The 22,981-nt window shown below is 39.2% G+C and overlaps 1 protein-coding gene across 2 annotated transcripts; it reads right to left on the bottom strand.

The window, feature by feature from the left end:
* Positions 1-1,959: 1,959 nt before the first annotated feature.
* On the bottom strand, positions 1,960-21,543 carry LOC133545873 (C-type lectin domain family 4 member M-like). Of its 2 annotated transcripts, XM_061891582.1 has the most exons (7): positions 21,406-21,543; positions 18,816-18,900; positions 15,661-15,762; positions 5,798-7,402; positions 5,550-5,692; positions 2,219-2,328; positions 1,960-2,152 (listed from the first exon to the last, which is right to left on the bottom strand). In XM_061891582.1, the coding sequence occupies exons 2-7, from the start codon at positions 18,886-18,888 to the stop codon at positions 2,017-2,019; spliced, it is 2,169 nt and encodes a 722-aa protein (XP_061747566.1). In that variant the 5' UTR covers positions 18,889-18,900; positions 21,406-21,543; the 3' UTR covers positions 1,960-2,016. The 2 variants fall into 2 exon arrangements, with proteins under 2 accessions (XP_061747566.1, XP_061747567.1); XM_061891583.1 differs by lacking the exons at positions 18,816-18,900; positions 21,406-21,543 and having other exon boundaries at positions 15,624-15,764.
* Positions 21,544-22,981: the final 1,438 nt, after the last annotated feature.

The following is a 22,981-nucleotide window of genomic DNA, read 5'->3' as shown; positions in this document are numbered from 1 at the left end:
AATGTCCAACATGTCCAGCAGTATTTATAATGTCCAGCATGACCAGCAGTATTTATAATGTCCAGCATGTCCAGCAGTATTTATAATGTCCAGCATGTCCAGCAGTATTTATAATGTCCAACATGTCCAACAGTATTTATAATGTCCAGCATGTCCAGCAGTATTTATAATGTCCAGCATGTCCAGCAGTATTTATAATGTCCAGCATGTCCAGCAGTATTTATAATGTCCAGCATGTCCAGCAGTATTTATAATGTCCAGCATGTCCAGCAGTATTTATAATGTCCAACATGTCCAGCAGTATTTATAATGTCCAGCATGTCCAGCAGTATTTATAATGTCCAGCATGACCAGCAGTATTTATAATGTCCAGCATGTCCAGCAGTATTTATAATGTCCAACATGTCCAGCAGTATTTATAATGTCCAACATGTCCAGCAGTATTTATAATGTCCAGCATGTCCAGCAGTATTTATAATGTCCAACATGTCCAGCAGTATTTATAATGTCCAACATGTCCAGCAGTATTTATAATGTCCAGCATGTCCAGCAGTATTTATAATGTCCAGCATGTCCAGCAGTATTTATAATGTCCAGCATGTCCAGCAGTATTTATAATGTCCAACATGTCCAGCAGTATTTATAATGTCCAGCATGTCCAGCAGTATTTATAATGTCCAGCATGTCCAGCAGTATTTATAATGTCCAGCATGACCAGCAGTATTTATAATGTCCAGCATGTCCAGCAGTATTTATAATGTCCAGCATGTCCAGCAGTATTTATAATGTCCAGCATGTCCAGCAGTATTTATAATGTCCAGCATGTCCAGTATTTGCCGGCGTCCACCTCATGTTTGATGTGGTCGGTCCAAAAGAGAAGACATGTCTCAGTGCTTCGTTCTCCAGCCGGATTGGAATTTGTACATTTATTAGTTTATTAGTAGCAAATTATCTATCAACCTGTTCATAAACTATTTTTTCCATCACTTTTGAAATGGAACTCAGAATAGAAACAGGTCAGTAGACTCACAAATAAAAGAAGATGGTCATCATCAGATCGATGGACAACCATAAGCAAGCAAGTAAGGGTGTATGTATATATATATATATATATATATGTATATATATATATATATACATATATATACATATATATATGTATATATATGTGTGTATATATATATATATATATATATATATATATATATATATATGTATGTATATATATATATATATATATATATATATATATATATATATATATATATATATATACATATATATACATATATATATGTATATATATGTGTGTATATATATATATATATATATATATATATATATATATATATGTATGTATATATATATATATATATATATATATATATATATATATATATATATATATATACATATATATACATATATATATGTATATATATGTGTGTATATATATATATATATATATATATATATGTATGTATATATATATATATATATATATATATATATATATATATATATATATATATTTAACATTTATTAATCCAGGGTAAGACAATTAAGAACATATTTTTATTAGCAATGCTGACCTGGAAAAAAAGGCAGCATTTACATGTTAGAGATGTTGAAGTGTGATACTGTTCCACATTTACCAACACAAATTGCCATTATAGATTGCTCTTAACAGTTCTCCGATGTTTAAAAATGTGATAACAAATGTTGATTCAATGTTATTGGGAAAAAAAAGTCTTAAAACATTGCAACTTTTTTGTCGACTTTCTGAAAAAAAATGCCGCAATTTCAAGCATTTTAGGTTGCGGCAATCACAGGAAAATAAAAAGCGAAATTGTAATATTACATTTCTTTTAGTCAGAAGCTAAATTACTTTGGATTTAATTATAAAAGGAAAAGAAAGAAAACCTTATTTTCCTTTTCTATGAAAAAAATGACAAGCTATTACAGTATTTTAAATGTTTTCAACCAAACATTTAGTTAGCATTTATTTAGCACAATTCAAGTTTCACAAATCCAGTACTGATCCGTAGAACAGCTGTCATCGTTCCAGATTCCCAAAGCGCTGGAGGCTTTGTTCTGGATTTCGCCGCAGTCCTGGTTCCGGAAGTCGTTGGGTTGCCCGGCCTCCCAGAACCTAAAAGGTGTCATGTTACGATTTCAGGTAGCACATGCATCTTGTGGGGCAACTGTGGAGACTTACTTTGTGCTGACCGGAGTCCCGTCCACCCAAAGCCACGTTCCCTCGGTGGTGCTGTCAGTCAGTCCGATCCACGCGTGTTGACCGGAGCTCAATAAACTCTTAACGAACACCTGTTTGTGCGGACAATGGCTGTTAAAAGAGCGACACAAGCTAGCATGCTAACATGTACAGTAAGCATGTGTCAAGTAGCAAAACACTGTGTTGGTGTACACCTGTAAAATTAGCACGAGAAAGCTAGCATGCTAACGGTAACGTTCAAACATCCTTAAGCTAAAATGCTAACAGTAAGCATGCGTCATGTGCCAAAATATATGAATCTCAGGTGTATACATAACATTTTCTCCCCAAAAAGATAGCATGCTAACTTTAGCATACCTATCGATATAAGGCAGGTATGTCAAACAGGTTTTATCCGGCCTGCAGGATGAGTTTGCTAAGTATACAAATTAACTGGAAATTTTAGAATGAAAGAAACAGTTCTTCTACATGTGTCTACTGGATGTTGCAATAGCAGTTCTTTGTATCTCTGTAGATCAGGGGTCGGCAATCCACGGCTCCGGAACCGCATGCGGCTCTTGGATCACTCGGATGTGGCTCAGCTGCATACTTCAAACAACAACATTGTGATTTGTACATTTTCAGAATGGGCTTCTTCTATTTTTAAAACCCAGAAAACAATCTGAAGGTGTCTTTATTTTTGAGTTATCGTGCAGGGATTTTACCAGTCCGGCCCACTTGGGAGTAGATCTTTCTCCATCTGGCCCCCCATCTAAAATGACTTTGACACCCCTGCTATGAGGCGATATGTCCTGCCCCTTTTAGTGACGTCCACGGGGAGCTGATGGCTGCTCAACTGCTCCGTAATTACTGGCCCACTTGCTCTATAAAGTACAAACCACTGACAAATCATGAAGTTAGCATTTATTTACACAATACAACACTTTGTATTACTGGCCCATTTCAACTTGCTCTATAAAGTACAAACCACTGACAAATCATGAAGTTAGCATTTATTTACACAATACAACAATACAACTGCTCCGTAATTACTGGCCCATTTCAACTTGCTCTATAAAGTACAAACCACTGACAAATCATGAAGTTAGCATTTATTTACACAATACAACACTTGGTATTGCATTGCCGTCAGGGGTAAAACTGCATTTTCTACACTTGGAACTGATTGATTGATACTTTTATTAGTAGATAGCACAGTACAGTACATATTGTGTACAATTGAGCACTAAATGCTAACACCCCAATAAGTTATTCAAAGTGCTTGTTTAAGTCGGGGTCCACCTTCATCAATTGATGGTAGCTAACATTAGTATGCAACAAGTACCAAATTACACACATCTGAGATACATTCCTGCAAAATGAGCTGAAAAAGCTATCAAGCTAGTGTTTGCATGTTCAAATGCTAACATGAGTGTGTGTCAAGTACCAGAAGGTAAGACTCACAGGTGTGCAGTATACCTGTACACCAGCATGCTGTCTTTAGCTAAGCTAGTGGGAACAAAGTGTAACTGCTGAGATGTGCAGCAGTTTTATTTTTTATTAACAGCACTTTTTACATGGCTGACAATAACGTGTGTGAGAACCTGTTGAAAAATCAGCAAGTTACGATTGAAAATAGATATCCTACTCTATGGAAGTACATCAAATGCTAAAATGGCCCCCACTAAGATGGTCGCCATAGAGGCATGCTGCTATATATATATAGGTGTGTGTGTGTGTGTGTGTGTGTGTGTGTGTGTGTGTGTGTGTGTGTGTGTGTGTGTGTGTGTGTGTGTGTGTGTGTGTGTGTGTGTGTGTGTGTGTGTGTGTGTGTGTGTGTGTGTGTGTGTGTGACAGTTTGACCTCCAACTTCCTTCCAAAGCGTGCACGTGCGTAAGGAAGCCCACCAACTTGGACGGAGAAGAAACATTCCATGTTTTTGAGTGAGTGAGAAGCATGCAGACGACAAGCTGTCACTCACCATGACTTTGGCAGGGGGGCTAAAAGAGTGAGGGAGGGGCTGAGGGCTTTAAAACAGGTGAACACACCTGCCTGGACTAATTAGGCCTACTTTGGGCCAAAGCATGGTTGTGACAAGCTGGGTGTTCCAGAAGGAGAGTGAACATTTCAAAGTGATGAAATACGTACAACAAGGAGTGATCTACAAATGCAAAAATACTTTGTGAATACTTTTAGACGTGTGATGCTTATTTCTGCTGTAATTAAAAAAAGAAGAGTATTCTTAATTGCCCCCCTCTAATTGGTCCCAGCTGCTGGGCCTATTTTGATGATGAGATGATGTTGTGTTGGAAGCGCCTAAATGACTTTTGTTGATTGCTAATTGATTTTGTTAAATCTGTTTAGATTTTTTAATTCTTTATTTTGACATATTTGATTATTGACCTTTGATTGTCAATACATGTATTTTGTTATAATGGATGATTTACCTTTTGATCATTTGATTCTTTTTAATATGCCTATTTTGAAGAATTATTTCGGCCTATTTAAGGCATGAGACTTTGAAATGGATTTACAATATAAATGCACTATATTTATATCTGATAAACTAGACTAATATTGTCTTTATTTACTATTGCAGATTGTGGGTGTTTTGTTTCCTCCTGTTGTTCACCTTGTGACACTTTGGGATTGCAATAAATGTTTGTCAACTTTGACCAAGTGCGTGCCTTGCCCTCCTTGCTTTGAAAGTCTGTTTTGCCAAGGTTACATTACCTTCACCCAAGGCAGGTGTGACCCGCTTTACCTGCAAAATGATCCACAAAAAGCTTGCAAGCTAATGTTAGCATTTCACCGTGCTAGCAATAACGCGCGTCAAGTACCAAAACATAACTGAGGTGTTTACCTGTAAAATGAGCCCCCCCCCCCAAAAAACGAGCTTGCTACCCTTAGCGTGCGTCCAGCACCAAAATATATGACTGAGGTGTAGACTCAGAGATGGAACTCCATACGTCGCGGCCAGCTAATGGCTACTCCATACTGCCACTTTTATACTTGCAAAAAAAGCTAGCATGTTACCTTTAGCATGCGTCAACTACCAAAATATACAAATCTGAGATCTAGACCTGCAAGATAAACTGAATAAGCCAGCAGTCTAATGTTGGCATGTTAAAATGCTAACTTTAGCGTAAGTCAAGTAGCTAAACATTTAACTCTGGTGTGTACACAAGGAAAATGAGCTTCTAGATTTCCACGAGACGCGAAACAGCATTTTGTATACTTGCAGAAAAAGCAAGCATGCTAACATGACATGCTGACATTACCAAAATATAGGGTTATCTAAAAAGCTAACATGCTAATGTTTTGAATGTCTCACCTGTTCAGGCCGGCTGTCGATGACAACCAGATCTGCTCCCTTGCGGATGCAGTCTTTTCTGCTCTCCTGCCAGTTCTTAGTGGTTTTTGACACTAGGTAGCAGCTAATGTCAAACTTCCTCCAGCCGGCCTGACATTTCATGCCTACAAAAATCCAAGATTACACAAAAACTCCTACAAAAGTGTCAATGAACACCATCGGTTTGATCAGGAAATGTGCGGGTCTCTGATGAACTGGTGTCTGCTTACCTCTCAGTTTAGTGGTCATCTTGTTGACGTTCCTCTGCAGCTCATTCCGTTCTGTCACCAGGACGCTCTGAGCGTTCTGCGACGCCTTGTTCAAACTTCTCAAAGAAGTATAGTTGCTCTCTAGAAGATCCTTCTCATTTTTGATATTGTTGAATTGAGTCTTTAAGTCATCTCTCTCAGCAACCAAAGTGGCTTTGCTGGTTTGCAGAAGCGCTTTTTCCTTGGCGAGGGAGCTGTAACTGGACTGTAGCTGGTTGTTCAAACTTCTCAAAGAAGTATAGTTGCTCTCTAGAAGATCCTTCTCATTTTTGAGATTGTTGAATTGAGTCTTTAAGTCATCTCTCTCAGCAACCAAAGTGGCTTTGCTGGTTTGCAGAAGCGCTTTTTCCTTGGCGAGGGAGCTGTAACTGGACTGTAGCTGGTTGTTCAAACTTCTCAAAGAAGCATAGTTGCTCTCTAGAAGGTCTTTCTCGTTTTTGAGATTGTTGAATCCTGTCCTTAGGTTGTCTCTCTCAGCAACCAAAGTGGCTTTGCTGGTTTGCAGAAGCGCTTTCTCCTTGGTGAGGGAGCTGTAACTGGACTGTAGCTGGTTGTTCAAACTTCTCAAGGAAGTATAGTTGCTCTCTAGAAGGTCTTTCTCGTTTTTGAGATTGTTGAATCCTGTCCTTAGGTTGTCTCTCTCAGCAACCAAAGTGGTTTTGCTGGTTTGCAGAAGCGCTTTCTCCTTGGCGAGGGAGCTGTAACTGGACTGTAGCTGGTTGTTCAAACTTCTCAAGGAAGTATAGTTGCTCTCTAGAAGGTCTTTCTCGTATTTGAGATTGTTGAATCCAGTCCTTAGGTTGTCTCTCTCAGCAACCAAAGTGGCTTTGCTGGTTTGCAGAAGCGCTTTCTCCTTGGTGAGGGAGCTGTAACTGGACTGTAGCTGGTTGTTCAAACTTCTCAAGGAAGTATAGTTGCTCTCTAGAAGGTCTTTCTCATATTTGAGATTGTTGAAGAGCAACTTAAGGGCATCTTTTTCCATAGCCAAAGTGGTTTTGCTGGTTCCAAGGAGCTCTTTCTCCATAACGAGAGAATCGTAACGGGTCTGTAACCTGTCCTTCTCACTTCTCGTAGAAGAGAAATTGCTCTGCAACTGTTTTTTCTCATTTTGGAGATTGTTGAATCGAGTCCTTAGGTCATCTCTCTCAGCAACCAAATTAGTTTTACTGGTTTGAAGGACCTCTTTTGCCTTAACGAGGGAGTCGTAATTGGACTGTAATTGGCCACCCTGTGCCCTTAGTGCACTAATCAGGGATTGTAATGCATCATAGTCCCTATTGAGATGGCTGTGGTTGGTCTGCAGATCCTTGAATTCGGCCATCAAAGTGTTTTTGCTGCTGAGGAGTTTGTCTCGGTCTTTCGCTAAAGAATCGTAGTCGGTCTTCAAGCGGTCTTTGTCCTTTGTGAGGTTATTCAACATGGCTTCCAGCTGGTTTCTGTCTGCACTTACTGCCTCGTAATGGTCACCGCTTACAGGGGAGACTTGGTTTTTAGTTTGGAGATTCTCCTGAGTCAGACAGTCGGAGTTTTCTTGGTCTTTTGTGGCAAAATAGGGCAGGAGCTCATCTGGAAAATGGAGACAATTATGAAAAACAATGTCTTTCTGCTGCTGATTTCTCGGGACATCCGACTGATTTCATTAGCCACAATTGGCCTAAAAATGGACTGTCGGATCAGATGGGGACGGCAATGGCTAAATTTTGGCCCGCGTGTCCCGATCCAATGTTAACATCAAATATCATTCCGATATTATCAAAAAAAACAAGTAACGGATTAGCCAACAGTTCTTTTTTTCTTATATTTTAGTCAAGTCTTTACTACAAGTAAACAATAAGGGTGCACAAAATAATGTATTCATATCTGAATTGCGATTGATTTAGATCCCAATGATAAATGGATTCATGTTTAAGAAAGAATGTTTTCATTCAACCAGGTCATTGGAATCTAATCCCGGGACATTCAACTGATCGCAACTGGACTGTTTGGTTTGTCTTAGAAGAAGTTCTGCCTCTCATCCGAGTAGACGTCATCAGTTCATGCTCATAGATTTAGATCGGTCCGATCTAGTCCTAGACTTAGATTGGTCAGATCTAGTCTATGGTCTGGTGCCGATACCTCAGTAGGCTTCATCAATTCATGCTCATAGACTTAGATCGGTCAGATCTAGTCTTAGATTTAGATTGGTCAGATTGAGTCTAGCGGCTGGCGCCAATACCTCAGTAGGGTTAATCAGTTCATGCTCCTAAACTTAGATTGGTCAGATCTAGTCTAAGATTTAGATTGGTGAGATCTAATTCAGCGGTTGGTACCAATACCTCAGTAGGCTTCATTAATTTATGCTCATAGACTTAGATTAGTCAGATCTAGTCTTAGACTTAAATCGGTCAGATCTAGTCTCTAGTCTTGGCTGGTGCCAATACCCCAAATATTTATACTCCAAAACCAGGAGGACGTGCCTGGGCGAGGATGGTTACGCACTATTGTTAGCATTGAGGTATTGTGTGGCAGAACCATGGCTGTGGATGGACTATTGCCAGTCCAAAATAGTCGGAATCCCCCGCCTAATTATTGCATTCATTTGCAAACAAATGGCAGAATGTGATCAGAATGTTCCTAACTCCTGTTAAATTACGGAGTCTTTTAGGAAGGGTTGAAAGGACAGTGTTGTATGTGGGAGACAGGTGGAGTCGCAGACCACATCATCTGTTCAGGGATAGTTCTTTTCAACCTTGACATAGATGGCTTCCCTCACTCCTCTTTGGTGCCAGCCGTCCTACCTGTCCACAATCTGTACATGTTTGTTCCCAAAGGAGTGTTGTTTCTACCTGAGGTGCAGGTAGACTGCTGAGTCTAGACCTGAAGACTTTGTTCCCAAAGGAGTGTTGTTTCTACCTGAGGTGCAGGTAGACTGCTGAGTCCAGACCTGAAGACTTTGTTCCCAAAGGAGTGTTGTTTCTACCTGAGGTGCAGGTAGACTGCTGAGTCTAGACCTGAAGACTTTGTTCCCAAAGGAGTGTTGTTTCTACCTGAGGTGCAGGTAGACTGCTGAGTCTAGACCTGAAGACTTTGTTCCCAAAGGAGTGTTGTTTCTACCTGAGGTGCAGGTAGACTGCTGAGTCTAGACCTGAAGACTTTGTTCCCAAAGGAGTGTTGTTTCTACCTGAGCTGCAGGTAGACTGCCTGGAGAGTCTGTTCATCTATGTTGTGTCATGCGTTTACTTAATCACACCCCAAGTAAACATGCTAGGCTATAGGCTATGATATCATGTGCGATACAAGCAGTCCTGCAGCGTTTTTACTTGTTAGTGATACCATGTGCGATACAAGCAGTCTTGTAGAGTGTTTACTTGAGTGTGATATCATGTGCGATACAAGCAGTCTTGTAGAGTGTTTACTTGTGTGTGATACCATGTGCGATACAAGCAGTCTTGTAGAGGGTTTAATTGTGTGTGATATCATGTGCGATACAAGCAGTCTTGTAGAGTGTTTACTTGAGTGTGATATCATGTGCGATACAAGCAGTCTTGTAGAGTGTTTACTTGAGTGTGATATCATGTGCGATACAAGCAGTCTTGTAGAGTGTTTACTTGAGTGTGATATCATGTGCGATACAAGCAGTCTTGTAGAGTGTTTACTTGAGTGTGATATCATGTGCGATACAAGCAGTCTTGTAGAGGGTTTACTTGAGTGTGATATCATGTGCGATACAAGCATTTAAAAATGGGGAGCGCTGGACAGCCATTTAACATCTAAATGTCCTCCAATTTGTTTCTAGTGTACTAAAGTCTTCCTAAGAAGTCAACTTGCCAGGATCCAGGCTGCTGGCAGCTAGCAGGTACACAACAGCTCAGCACAAACTAGCACACAAGCTGGAGATGTTTAACAATCATTGAACAACATAGCAGTGTAAAAGTGCACATTTGTCAATACAAACCAGTAGCAAATAATTAGAGTTCATTCATTGTTTTGACTTACAAAGTCTTCAAGGCAGAAGTGGAGTAAAAAGTGTCCAGTAACAAACGTGTCAACATCTGATATTAGCTTAACTGTAATGAGCTGCACTTTGTGACTTGTTGTGGCCACTAGGTGTCGCCAACACACCGTGAGAGGGAGGAGCTGCTGCACATAAATATATAAGGAGGGAGGAGGTGCACATAAATATATAAGGAAGGAGGAGGTGCACATAAATATATAAGGAGGAGCTGCTGCACATAAATATATAAGGAGGAGGTGCACATAAATATATAAGGAGGGAGGAGGTGCACATAAATATATAAGGAGGAGCTGCACATAAATATATAAGGAGGAGGTGCACATAAATATATAAGGAGGGAGGAGGTGCACATAAATATATAAGGAGGGAGGAGGTGCACATAAATATATAAGGAGGGAGGAGGTGCACATAAATATATAAGGAGGGAGGAGGTGCACATAAATATATAAGGAGGGAGGAGGTGCACATAAATATATAAGGAGGGAGGAGGTGCACATAAATATATAAGGAGGGAGGAGGTGCACATAAATATATAAGGAGGGAGGAGGTGCACATAAATATATAAGGAGGGAGGAGGTGCACATAAATATATAAGGAGGGAGGAGGTGCACATAAATATATAAGGAGGGAGGAGGTGCACATAAATATATAAGGAGGGAGGAGGTGCACATAAATATATAAGGAGGGAGGAGGTGCACATAAATATATAAGGAGGGAGGAGGTGCACATAAATATATAAGGAGGGAGGAGGTGCACATAAATATATAAGGAGGGAGGAGGTGCACATAAATATATAAGGAGGGAGGAGGTGCACATAAATATATAAGGAGGGAGGAGGTGCACATAAATATATAAGGAGGGAGGAGGTGCACATAAATATATAAGGAGGGAGGAGGTGCACATAAATATATAAGGAGGGAGGAGGTGCACATCAATATATAAGGAGGGAGGAGGTGCACATCAATATATAAGGAGGGAGGAGGTGCACATAAATATATAAGGAGGAGGTGCACATAAATATATAAGGAGGGAGGAGGTGCACATAAATATATAAGGAGGGAGGAGGTGCACATAAATATATAAGGAGGGAGGAGGTGCACATAAATATATAAGGAGGGAGGAGGTGCACATAAATATATAAGGAGGGAGGAGGTGCACATAAATATATAAGGAGGGAGGAGGTGCACATAAATATATAAGGAGGGAGGAGGTGCACATCAATATATAAGGAGGGAGGAGGTGCACATCAATATATAAGGAGGGAGGAGGTGCACATAAATATATAAGGAGGAGCTGCACATAAATATATAAGGAGGGAGGAGGTGCACATAAATATATAAGGAGGAGGTGCACATAAATATATAAGGAGGGAGGAGGTGCACATAAATATATAAGGAGGGAGGAGCTGCACATAAATATATAAGGAGGGAGGAGGTGCACATAAATATATAAGGAGGGAGGAGGTGCACATAAATATATAAGGAGGGAGGAGCTGCACATAAATATATAAGGAGGGAGGAGGTGCACATAAATATATAAGGAGGGAGGAGGTGCACATAAATATATAAGGAGGAGCTGCTGCACATAAATATATAAGGAGGGAGGAGGTGCACATAAATATATAAGGAGGGAGGAGGTGCACATAAATATATAAGGAGGAGGTGCACATAAATATATAAGGAGGAGGTGCACATCAATATATAAGGAGGGAGGAGGTGCACATAAATATATAAGGAGGAGCTGCTGCACATAAATATATAAGGAGGGAGGAGCTGCACATAAATATATAAGGAGGAGCTGCTGCACATAAATATATAAGGAGGGAGGAGGTGCACATAAATATATAAGGAGGGAGGAGGTGCACATAAATATATAAGGAGGGAGGAGGTGCACATAAATATATAAGGAGGAGGTGCACATAAATATATAAGGAGGAGGTGCACATAAATATATAAGGAGGGAGGAGGTGCACATAAATATATAAGGAGGGAGGAGGTGCACATAAATATATAAGGAGGGAGGAGGTGCACATCAATATATAAGGAGGGAGGAGGTGCACATCAATATATAAGGAGGGAGGAGGTGCACATCAATATATAAGGAGGGAGGAGGTGCACATCAATATATAAGGAGGGAGGAGGTGCACATAAATATATAAGGAGGGAGGAGGTGCACATCAATATATAAGGAGGGAGGAGGTGCACATAAATATATAAGGAGGGAGGAGGTGCACATAAATATATAAGGAGGGAGGAGGTGCACATAAATATATAAGGAGGGAGGAGGTGCACATAAATATATAAGGAGGGAGGAGGTGCACATCAATATATAAGGAGGGAGGAGGTGCACATAAATATATAAGGAGGGAGGAGGTGCACATAAATATATAAGGAGGGAGGAGCACATAAATATATAAGGAGGGAGGAGGTGCACATAAATATATAAGGAGGGAGGAGCACATAAATATATAAGGAGGGAGGAGGTGCACATAAATATATAAGGAGGGAGGAGGTGCACATAAATATATAAGGAGGGAGGAGGTGCACATAAATATATAAGGAGGGAGGAGGTGCACATAAATATATAAGGAGGAGCTGCACATAAATATATAAGGAGGAGGTGCACATAAATATATAAGGAGGGAGGAGGTGCACATAAATATATAAGGAGGGAGGAGCTGCACATAAATATATAAGGAGGGAGGAGGTGCACATAAATATATAAGGAGGAGCTGCACATAAATATATAAGGAGGAGGTGCACATAAATATATAAGGAGGGAGGAGGTGCACATAAATATATAAGGAGGGAGGAGGTGCACATAAATATATAAGGAGGAGCTGCACATAAATATATAAGGAGGGAGGAGGTGCACATAAATATATAAGGAGGAGGTGCACATAAATATATAAGGAGGGAGGAGGTGCACATAAATATATAAGGAGGGAGGAGCTGCACATAAATATATAAGGAGGGAGGAGGTGCACATAAATATATAAGGAGGGAGGAGGTGCACATAAATATATAAGGAGGGAGGAGCTGCACATAAATATATAAGGAGGGAGGAGGTGCACATAAATATATAAGGAGGGAGGAGGTGCACATAAATATATAAGGAGGAGCTGCTGCACATAAATATATAAGGAGGGAGGAGGTGCACATAAATATATAAGGAGGGAGGAGGTGCACATAAATATATAAGGAGGAGGTGCACATAAATATATAAGGAGGAGGTGCACATCAATATATAAGGAGGGAGGAGGTGCACATAAATATATAAGGAGGAGCTGCTGCACATAAATATATAAGGAGGGAGGAGCTGCACATAAATATATAAGGAGGAGCTGCTGCACATAAATATATAAGGAGGGAGGAGGTGCACATAAATATATAAGGAGGGAGGAGGTGCACATAAATATATAAGGAGGGAGGAGGTGCACATAAATATATAAGGAGGAGGTGCACATAAATATATAAGGAGGAGGTGCACATAAATATATAAGGAGGGAGGAGGTGCACATAAATATATAAGGAGGGAGGAGGTGCACATAAATATATAAGGAGGGAGGAGGTGCACATCAATATATAAGGAGGGAGGAGGTGCACATCAATATATAAGGAGGGAGGAGGTGCACATCAATATATAAGGAGGGAGGAGGTGCACATAAATATATAAGGAGGGAGGAGGTGCACATCAATATATAAGGAGGGAGGAGGTGCACATAAATATATAAGGAGGGAGGAGGTGCACATAAATATATAAGGAGGGAGGAGGTGCACATAAATATATAAGGAGGGAGGAGGTGCACATAAATATATAAGGAGGGAGGAGGTGCACATCAATATATAAGGAGGAGCTGCTGCACATAAATATATAAGGAGGGAGGAGGTGCACATAAATATATAAGGAGGGAGGAGGTGCACATAAATATATAAGGAGGGAGGAGGTGCACATAAATATATAAGGAGGGAGGAGCTGCACATAAATATATAAGGAGGGAGGAGGTGCACATAAATATATAAGGAGGGAGGAGGTGCACATAAATATATAAGGAGGGAGGAGGTGCACATCAATATATAAGGAGGAGCTGCTGCACATAAATATATAAGGAGGGAGGAGGTGCACATAAATATATAAGGAGGGAGGAGGTGCACATAAATATATAAGGAGGGAGGAGGTGCACATAAATATATAAGGAGGGAGGAGCTGCACATAAATATATAAGGAGGGAGGAGGTGCACATAAATATATAAGGAGGGAGGAGGTGCACATAAATATATAAGGAGGAGCTGCTGCACATAAATATATAAGGAGGGAGGAGGTGCACATAAATATATAAGGAGGGAGGAGGTGCACATAAATATATAAGGAGGAGGTGCACATAAATATATAAGGAGGAGGTGCACATCAATATATAAGGAGGGAGGAGGTGCACATAAATATATAAGGAGGAGCTGCTGCACATAAATATATAAGGAGGGAGGAGCTGCACATAAATATATAAGGAGGAGCTGCTGCACATAAATATATAAGGAGGGAGGAGGTGCACATAAATATATAAGGAGGGAGGAGGTGCACATAAATATATAAGGAGGGAGGAGGTGCACATAAATATATAAGGAGGAGGTGCACATAAATATATAAGGAGGAGGTGCACATAAATATATAAGGAGGGAGGAGGTGCACATAAATATATAAGGAGGGAGGAGGTGCACATAAATATATAAGGAGGGAGGAGGTGCACATCAATATATAAGGAGGGAGGAGGTGCACATCAATATATAAGGAGGGAGGAGGTGCACATCAATATATAAGGAGGGAGGAGGTGCACATAAATATATAAGGAGGGAGGAGGTGCACATCAATATATAAGGAGGGAGGAGGTGCACATAAATATATAAGGAGGGAGGAGGTGCACATAAATATATAAGGAGGGAGGAGGTGCACATAAATATATAAGGAGGGAGGAGGTGCACATAAATATATAAGGAGGGAGGAGGTGCACATCAATATATAAGGAGGGAGGAGGTGCACATAAATATATAAGGAGGGAGGAGGTGCACATAAATATATAAGGAGGGAGGAGGTGCACATAAATATATAAGGAGGGAGGAGGTGCACATCAATATATAAGGAGGGAGGAGGTGCACATAAATATATAAGGAGGGAGGAGCTGCACATAAATATATAAGGAGGGGGGAGGAGGTGCACATAAATATATAAGGAGGGAGGAGGTGCACATAAATATATAAGGAGGGAGGAGGTGCACATCAATATATAAGGAGGGAGGAGGTGCACATAAATATATAAGGAGGGAGGAGGTGCACATAAATATATAAGGAGGGAGGAGGTGCACATAAATATATAAGGAGGGAGGAGGTGCACATCAATATATAAGGAGGGAGGAGGTGCACATAAATATATAAGGAGGGAGGAGCTGCACATAAATATATAAGGAGGGGGGAGGAGGTGCACATAAATATAATTGAAAGTGCACAAGTTGGGTGTGTTGAGTGACAAAGTACAGTACGTACAGTGGAGAAGTGTTGAGTGACCAAGTCCAGTACGTACAGTGGAGAAGTGTTGAGTGACAAAGTCCAGTACGTACAGTGGAGAAGTGTTGAGTGACAAAGTCCAGTACGTACAGTGGAGAAGTGTTGAGTGACAAAGTCCAGTACGTACAGTGGAGAAGTGTTGAGTGACAAAGTACAGTACGTACAGTGGAGAAGTGTTGAGTGACCAAGTCCAGTACGTACAGTGGAGAAGTGTTGAGTGACAAAGTCCAGTACGTACAGTGGAGAAGTGTTGAGTGACAAAGTCCAGTACGTACAGTGGAGAAGTAGTCCCATGTTTGCAGCCAGCAGCAGCACACACACAACTGCCAGACACGCCATCACTCGCCGGGACGCTGACTTCTTTTTGTGGAAATTGACTACATGACAAAAACATTTGATGCTCACTTGCACTTCAAGAAAGGAAACATGTTTGAGAAAAGTAAATATTCCAAAGTAAAGTTGATCTGTTTATTGCTATTCTTACCTAACATCCACACAAAGTGTTTCTGCTTTTGTCATCATTACACTTTTGATTGATTGATTGATTGATTGATTGATTGATTGATTGATTGACACTTGTATTAGTAGATAACAGAGTACAGTACATATTGTGTACAATTGAGCACTAAACACCCCAATAAGTTGTTCAACTTGTTCAAGTCGGGGTCCACCTTCATCAATTCATGATTCCACCTATTCATGTGTACTGATAACAACATGTCCATCCATCCATACATTTTCTACCGCTTATTCCCTTTTGGGTGGCGGGTGGCACACAACATGTGCCAATGATATTTATCATGGTTTTTTCACACATAAGGAAGATAACATTTGTTATCAATAAATGATAAACACTTGCATATGATCCTATTTTGTAATATTAGTTGCAGTTTAAACATGTTGAAATATTTACATTTAAATAAATATCATACATAACTCTATGATCATATAATCTAATAATAGTTAGACCATAATACACTGCAGAATTATGTTGAATTAAACACAGAATTAACATGATCAGAAAATATCTATAAAATATATATAATAATCAAATAATTCTATAAATTATACCAAAATTATATATAATTTTGAAAATACATAATTAACATGATTAATATTATAATAATTAATAATTTTGATACATTATAACAAAATTCTATGTAATTAAAAATATGTAATTAACATTAATAATATAATGAATAATTGTATGGATTAAACCAAAATTATATATAATGTAAACAATATATTTAACATTATTAATAATATAATAATTAATCATTTTAATTATTTTACAAGTCATACCATGATGCTAAGAGAAAACATACTTCTGATAATAGTCACAATATGTAAAATAATTAAATGAATCAAACATTATTTATTATACACAACAATATGATCACTTACAAATGTGATCGTGTCATGTGACAATTGTATTGATAATGTACATTTAAACTAATAAAAATGCCTTTTTTTATGACATCAATGATAAACACCGGTGTGAAGATGATGAAATAAAAGGATCATACAATACTATTATTGAAAACACTAATATACAGGACTGTCTGAGAAAATGAGAATATTGTGATAAAGTCCTTTATTTTCTGTAATGCAACTAAAAACATGAACATGTCATACATTCTGGATTCATTACACATCAACTGAAATATTGCAAGCCTTTTATTATTTTAATATTGCTGATTATGGCATACAGCTTAAGGAAACTAAAAAAATTACAATATTTCCTCAGACCAAGTAAAAAAAACAAGATTTATAACAGCAAAACAAAATCAAACATTTGAAAATGTCAATTAATGCACTCAGTACTTGCTTGGGAATCCTTTTGCAGGGATTACTGCATCAATGTGGCGTGGCATGGAGGCAATCAGCCTGTGGCATTGCTGAGGTGTTATGGATGCACAGGATGCTTCAATAGCGGCCTTTAGCTCATTTGCATTATTGGGTCTGGTGTCTTTCAGCTTCTTCTTCACAATAACCCACACATTGTCTATGAGGTTTAGGTCAGGTAGTTGGCAGGCCAATGGAGGACAGTAATGCCATGGTCAGTACACCAGTTACTGCTGCTTTTGGCACTGTGGGCAGGTGCCAGATCATGATGGAAAATGAAATCATCATCTCCATAGAGCTTTTCAACAGATACAGCTTCAATAGCCGTAATCCCATGGTCAAGCCACTCCTGAACTCTAGACAACGAAAGAAGCGTCTGACTGACGGACGGTTGCAGAGTGGTCCAGAGTCCTGTTTTCAGACGAAGGCAAATTTTGTATTTCATTTGGAAGTCAAGGCGCTTGAGTCTGGAGTAAGGCTGGAGAGGAGCAAAATCCAAGTTGCTTGAAATCCAGTGTGTTCCCACAGTCAGCAATGGTTTGGGGAGCCATGTCAGCTGCTGGTTTTGGTCCACTGTGTTTCATCAAGTCCAGAGTCAATGAAGCTGTGTACATGCTTCCATCTGTTGAAAAGCTCTATGGAGATGATGATTTCATTTTCCATCATGATCTGGCACCTGCCCACAGTGCCAAAAGCAGCAGTAGCTGGTGTACTGACCATGGCATTACTGTCCTCCATTGGCCTGCCAACTCCCCTGACCTAAACCTCATAGAGAATGTGTGGGGTATTGTGAAGAAGAAGCTGAAAGACACCAGACCCAATAATGCAAATGAGCTAAAGGCCGCTATTGAAGCATCCTGTGCATCCATAACACCTCAGCAATGCCACAGGCTGATTGCCTCCATGCCACGCCACATTGATGCAGTAATCCATGCAAAAGGATTCCCAAGCAAGTACTGAGTGCATTAATTGACATTTTCAAATGTTGGATTTTGTTTTGCTGTTAGAAATCTTTTCTTTTACTTGGTCTGAGGAAATATTCTATTTTTTTTAGTTTCCTTAAGCTGTATGCCATAATCAGCAATATTAAAATAATAAAAGGCTTGCAATATTTCAGTTGATGTGTAATGAATCCAGAATGTATGACATTTTCATGTTTTTAGTTGCATTACAGAAAATAAAGGTCTTTATCACAATATTCTCATTTTCTCAGACAGTCCCATATATATATATATATATATATATATATATATATATTCTAATAAAACGATATGCTGACATACTAAGATACTGTATAATGTGTTATGTAATAAAACATTGTCAACAATATAATAATTTATCATTTAAATAATTGTATACATTTGCACATACGCCAATATGATGTCATATGATGATAATGTATCATATTTAATACAAGCAAACTAAGAAAAGTTGTCTAAATGAATAAAAGCCAACACTAATAAAATAACATCTGATCATCACAAAACCTTGATATGTGTTAATAATAATAATAATAATACTACATGACATTTAGGAGACGGATGAAATGTGTTGATTATGATGTCATATTTATGTTGTCGTGTACCTTGTGTGATCAGTCCGTCCATCGTGAAGTTCTTACTCAAATATGCACCGTCGTCCATTTCCATGGCGTCCATTTTCTCACCTCACTGACAAATCAAAAAGTGCACTTTGGTGTTTAGCTTAAGTGTGTACACAGCATGTCACGTGACTTATAAAATATACCAAGGTACTTAAGTGTGTACACAGCATGTCACGTGACTAATAAAATATACCAAGGTACTTAAGTGTGTACACAGCATGTCATGTGACTAATAAAATATACCAAGGTACTTAAGTGTGTACACAGCATGTCACGTGACTAATAAAATACACACAAGACACTTAAGTGTGTACACAGCATGTAATGTGACTTCTAAAATACACACAAGACACTTAAGTGTGTACACAGCATGTCACGTGACTAATAAAATATACCAAGGTACTTAAGTGTGTACACAGCATGTCACGTGACTAATAAAATACACACAAGACACTTAAGTGTGTACACAGCATGTCATGTGACTTCTAAAATACACACAAGACACTTAAGTGTGTACACAGCATGTCATGTGACTTCTAAAATACACACAAGACACTTAAGTGTGTACACAGCATGTCATGTGACTTCTAAAATACACGCAAGACACTTAAGTGTGTACACAGCATGTCATGTGACTTCTAAAATACACACAAGACACTTAAGTGTGTACACAGCATGTCATGTGACTTCTAAAATACACACAAGACACTTAAGTGTTTACACAGCATGTCATGTGACTTCTAAAATACACACAAGACACTTAAGTGTGTACACAGCATGTCATGTGACTTCTAAAATTCACACAAGACACTTAAGTGTGTACACAGCATGTAATGTGACTTCTAAAATACACACAAGACACTTAAGTGTGTACACAGCATGTAATGTGACTTCTAAAATACACGCAAGACACTTAAGTGTGTACACAGCATGTCATGTGACTTCTAAAATACACACAAGACACTTAAGTGTGTACACAGCATGTAATGTGACTTCTAAAATACACACAAGACACTTAAGTGTGTACACAGCATGTAATGTGACTTCTAAAATACACACAAGACACTTAAGTGTGTACACAGCATGTCATGTGACTTCTAAAATTCACACAAGACACTTAAGTGTGTACACAGCATGTAATGTGACTTCTAAAATACACACAAGACACTTAAGTGTGTACACAGCATGTAATGTGACTTCTAAAATACACGCAAGACACTTAAGTGTGTACACAGCATGTCATGTGACTTCTAAAATACACACAAGACACTTAAGTGTGTACACAGCATGTAATGTGACTTCTAAAATACACACAAGACACTTAAGTGTGTACACAGCATGTAATGTGACTTCTAAAATACACACAAGACACTTAAGTGTGTACACAGCATGTCATGTGACTTCTAAAATACACACAAGACACTTAAGTGTGTACACAGCATGTAATGTGACTTCTAAAATACACACAAGACACTTAAGTGTGTACACAGCATGTCATGTGACTTCTAAAATTCACACAAGACACTTAAGTGTGTACACAGCATGTAATGTGACTTCTAAAATACACACAAGACACTTAAGTGTGTACACAGCATGTAATGTGACTTCTAAAATACACGCAAGACACTTAAGTGTGTACACAGCATGTCATGTGACTTCTAAAATACACACAAGACACTTAAGTGTGTACACAGCATGTAATGTGACTTCTAAAATACACACAAGACACTTAAGTGTGTACACAGCATGTAATGTGACTTCTAAAATACACACAAGACACTTAAGTGTGTACACAGCATGTCATGTGACTTCTAAAATACACGCAAGACACTTAAGTGTGTACACAGCATGTCATGTGACTTCTAAAATACACACAAGACACTTAAGTGTGTACACAGCATGTCATGTGACTTCTAAAATACACACAAGACACTTAAGTGTGTACACAGCATGTAATGTGACTTCTAAAATACACACAAGACACTTAAGTGTGTACACAGCATGTCATGTGACTTCTAAAATACACACAAGACACTTAAGTGTGTACACAGCATGTCATGTGACTTGTAAAATACACACAAGACACTTAAGTGTGTACACAGCATGTCATGTGACTTCTAAAATACACACAAGACACTTAAGTGTGTACACAGCATGTCATGTGACTTCTAAAATACACACAAGACACTTAAGTGTGTACACAGCATGTCATGTGACTTGTAAAATACACACAAGACACTTAAGTGTGTACACAGCATGTAATGTGACTTCTAAAATACACACAAGACACTTAAGTGTGTACACAGCATGTAATGTGACTTCTAAAATACACACAAGACACTTAAGTGTGTACACAGCATGTCATGTGACTTCTAAAATACACACAAGACACTTAAGTGTGTACACAGCATGTCATGTGACTTCTAAAATACACACAAGACACTTAAGTGTGTACACAGCATGTCATGTGACTTCTAAAATACACACAAGACACTTAAGTGTGTACACAGCATGTCACGTGACTTGAAAGCAGTTGTTTTTTGCGCTGCTGTGAAACAAAATGGGGTCTTACCTCAGGCAAAGTGGTCTTTCTTCGGTGACTAAACTTCCATCAAGTGACAGCAAAGTTCCTGCGTGTTGACATTTATGTCAGGAAACAGGAAGTGCTATGTGGGCTGTGATTGGTTGAAAAGGTGCATATTCCTGCTGCATGCTGACAGATTGTGTTAAAAGACTTTAGAGAAGTTCTCTGCTTTCATTTTCCTTTCTTTGCTTCTTCCATGCTGGTTTCTTCTCCTCAAAAGGTCAAGTGGAGACAAAGATGCTGCGTGCTCAAGTCCAAAGTGCAAACTCGCTCCTTTCACACTCGGAGAGCATCCTCTTGAGCAAGGCATTAATGGGCTGGGAACATCTTTGAAGTTGTCTTCCTCTCCCACAATAACCTCTGACCTGTGAAGTGAATGATATTTATATAGCGCTTTTCTCTCGTGACTCCATGCACTTTTACATAAGTTCCATTTAAAGCAGTGTGGGTGGCACTGGGAGCAGGTGGGTACGGTGCCTTGCCCAAGGACACAACGGCAGTGACTAGGATGGCGTCAGTGGGAATCGAACCAGGAACCCTGAAGTTGCACGGCATGTGACATGTGACACGTGTGACTCCATAACTTGTCAGCTGACTCCCCAGAAAGGAGAAGTTCCAAGACTGAACTCCAAGTCTTCATTTACTTTCACTTTCACTCCAAAGTCTTCCATCTCAAAGGTTGTCCGCCAATTTATTTGTTGTGATATCATATCATATTTGTATCAACAACTTTACTATTTATATCTACAAATGTGATATTAATATCAACACGTGTAATAATATCGAGAAGTGTAATATATCAACAGGTGTAATCTTTATTTTGTACACACACAAACATATATACATATATATATATATGTATATATGTATATATATAAATATATATATTTTTTTGTTTTTTTGTTTTGTTTTTTTGGTTTTTGTGTATTTATTAATTTTTTATTTTATATATATATATATATATATATATATATATATATACATATATTACCAGTAGCAGGGATAAGACCTGACCTGACAATGGTAAAATGTAACCGAGTACAACCTGCCGCATGGGTAGATGGGACCCGTTAGCCCAGTAAGGTGACCCATCTAAGAGAAGGTAAACTCCAATCCAAAACCGCCCCTGCCTTGTGGTATACCTTTCTTGGGGAAGGCTTCGGGAGTAAACCCTAAGGAAAAAAATCAGGAGACGGAGTCCCTAAGGTGGTCCACTGCTGGCTACAGCGGTGCACTGGCAACACCTGCGACACTGTTGGTGCCAAATTGTACCAGCTCTTGCTGCTCCTTTGGATCCATCATCAGTGTGAAGAAGGGGGTCCTGCTGCATGGGCAACAGCTTGACCTCCATACTACTCTGCCCTGGCTTGCGCCCTGGAGAGGTCACTCCAGCCTTGTGTCATAGCGTGGAAACAACAAACGGCAAGCAACAGTCCACCGGTCATAAGCTACAATGCTGGATTGGCGTAGAGCATAGCACCAGGGGTTGCTTCCGACGGTGGGAGAGATCCTTGAATTTCATTGGACAGCTACTGCCCGCCTTAAACTGGGCAGCCCCCAGCCA

The sequence above is a fragment of the Nerophis ophidion genome, linkage group LG29 (assembly GCF_033978795.1).
Source record: "Nerophis ophidion isolate RoL-2023_Sa linkage group LG29, RoL_Noph_v1.0, whole genome shotgun sequence".
In the NCBI taxonomy this organism is placed as follows: Eukaryota; Metazoa; Chordata; class Actinopteri; order Syngnathiformes; family Syngnathidae; genus Nerophis; species Nerophis ophidion.
Note: the sequence above shows the minus strand (reverse complement) of the source record. Positions and strands in the feature narration are given on the sequence as shown.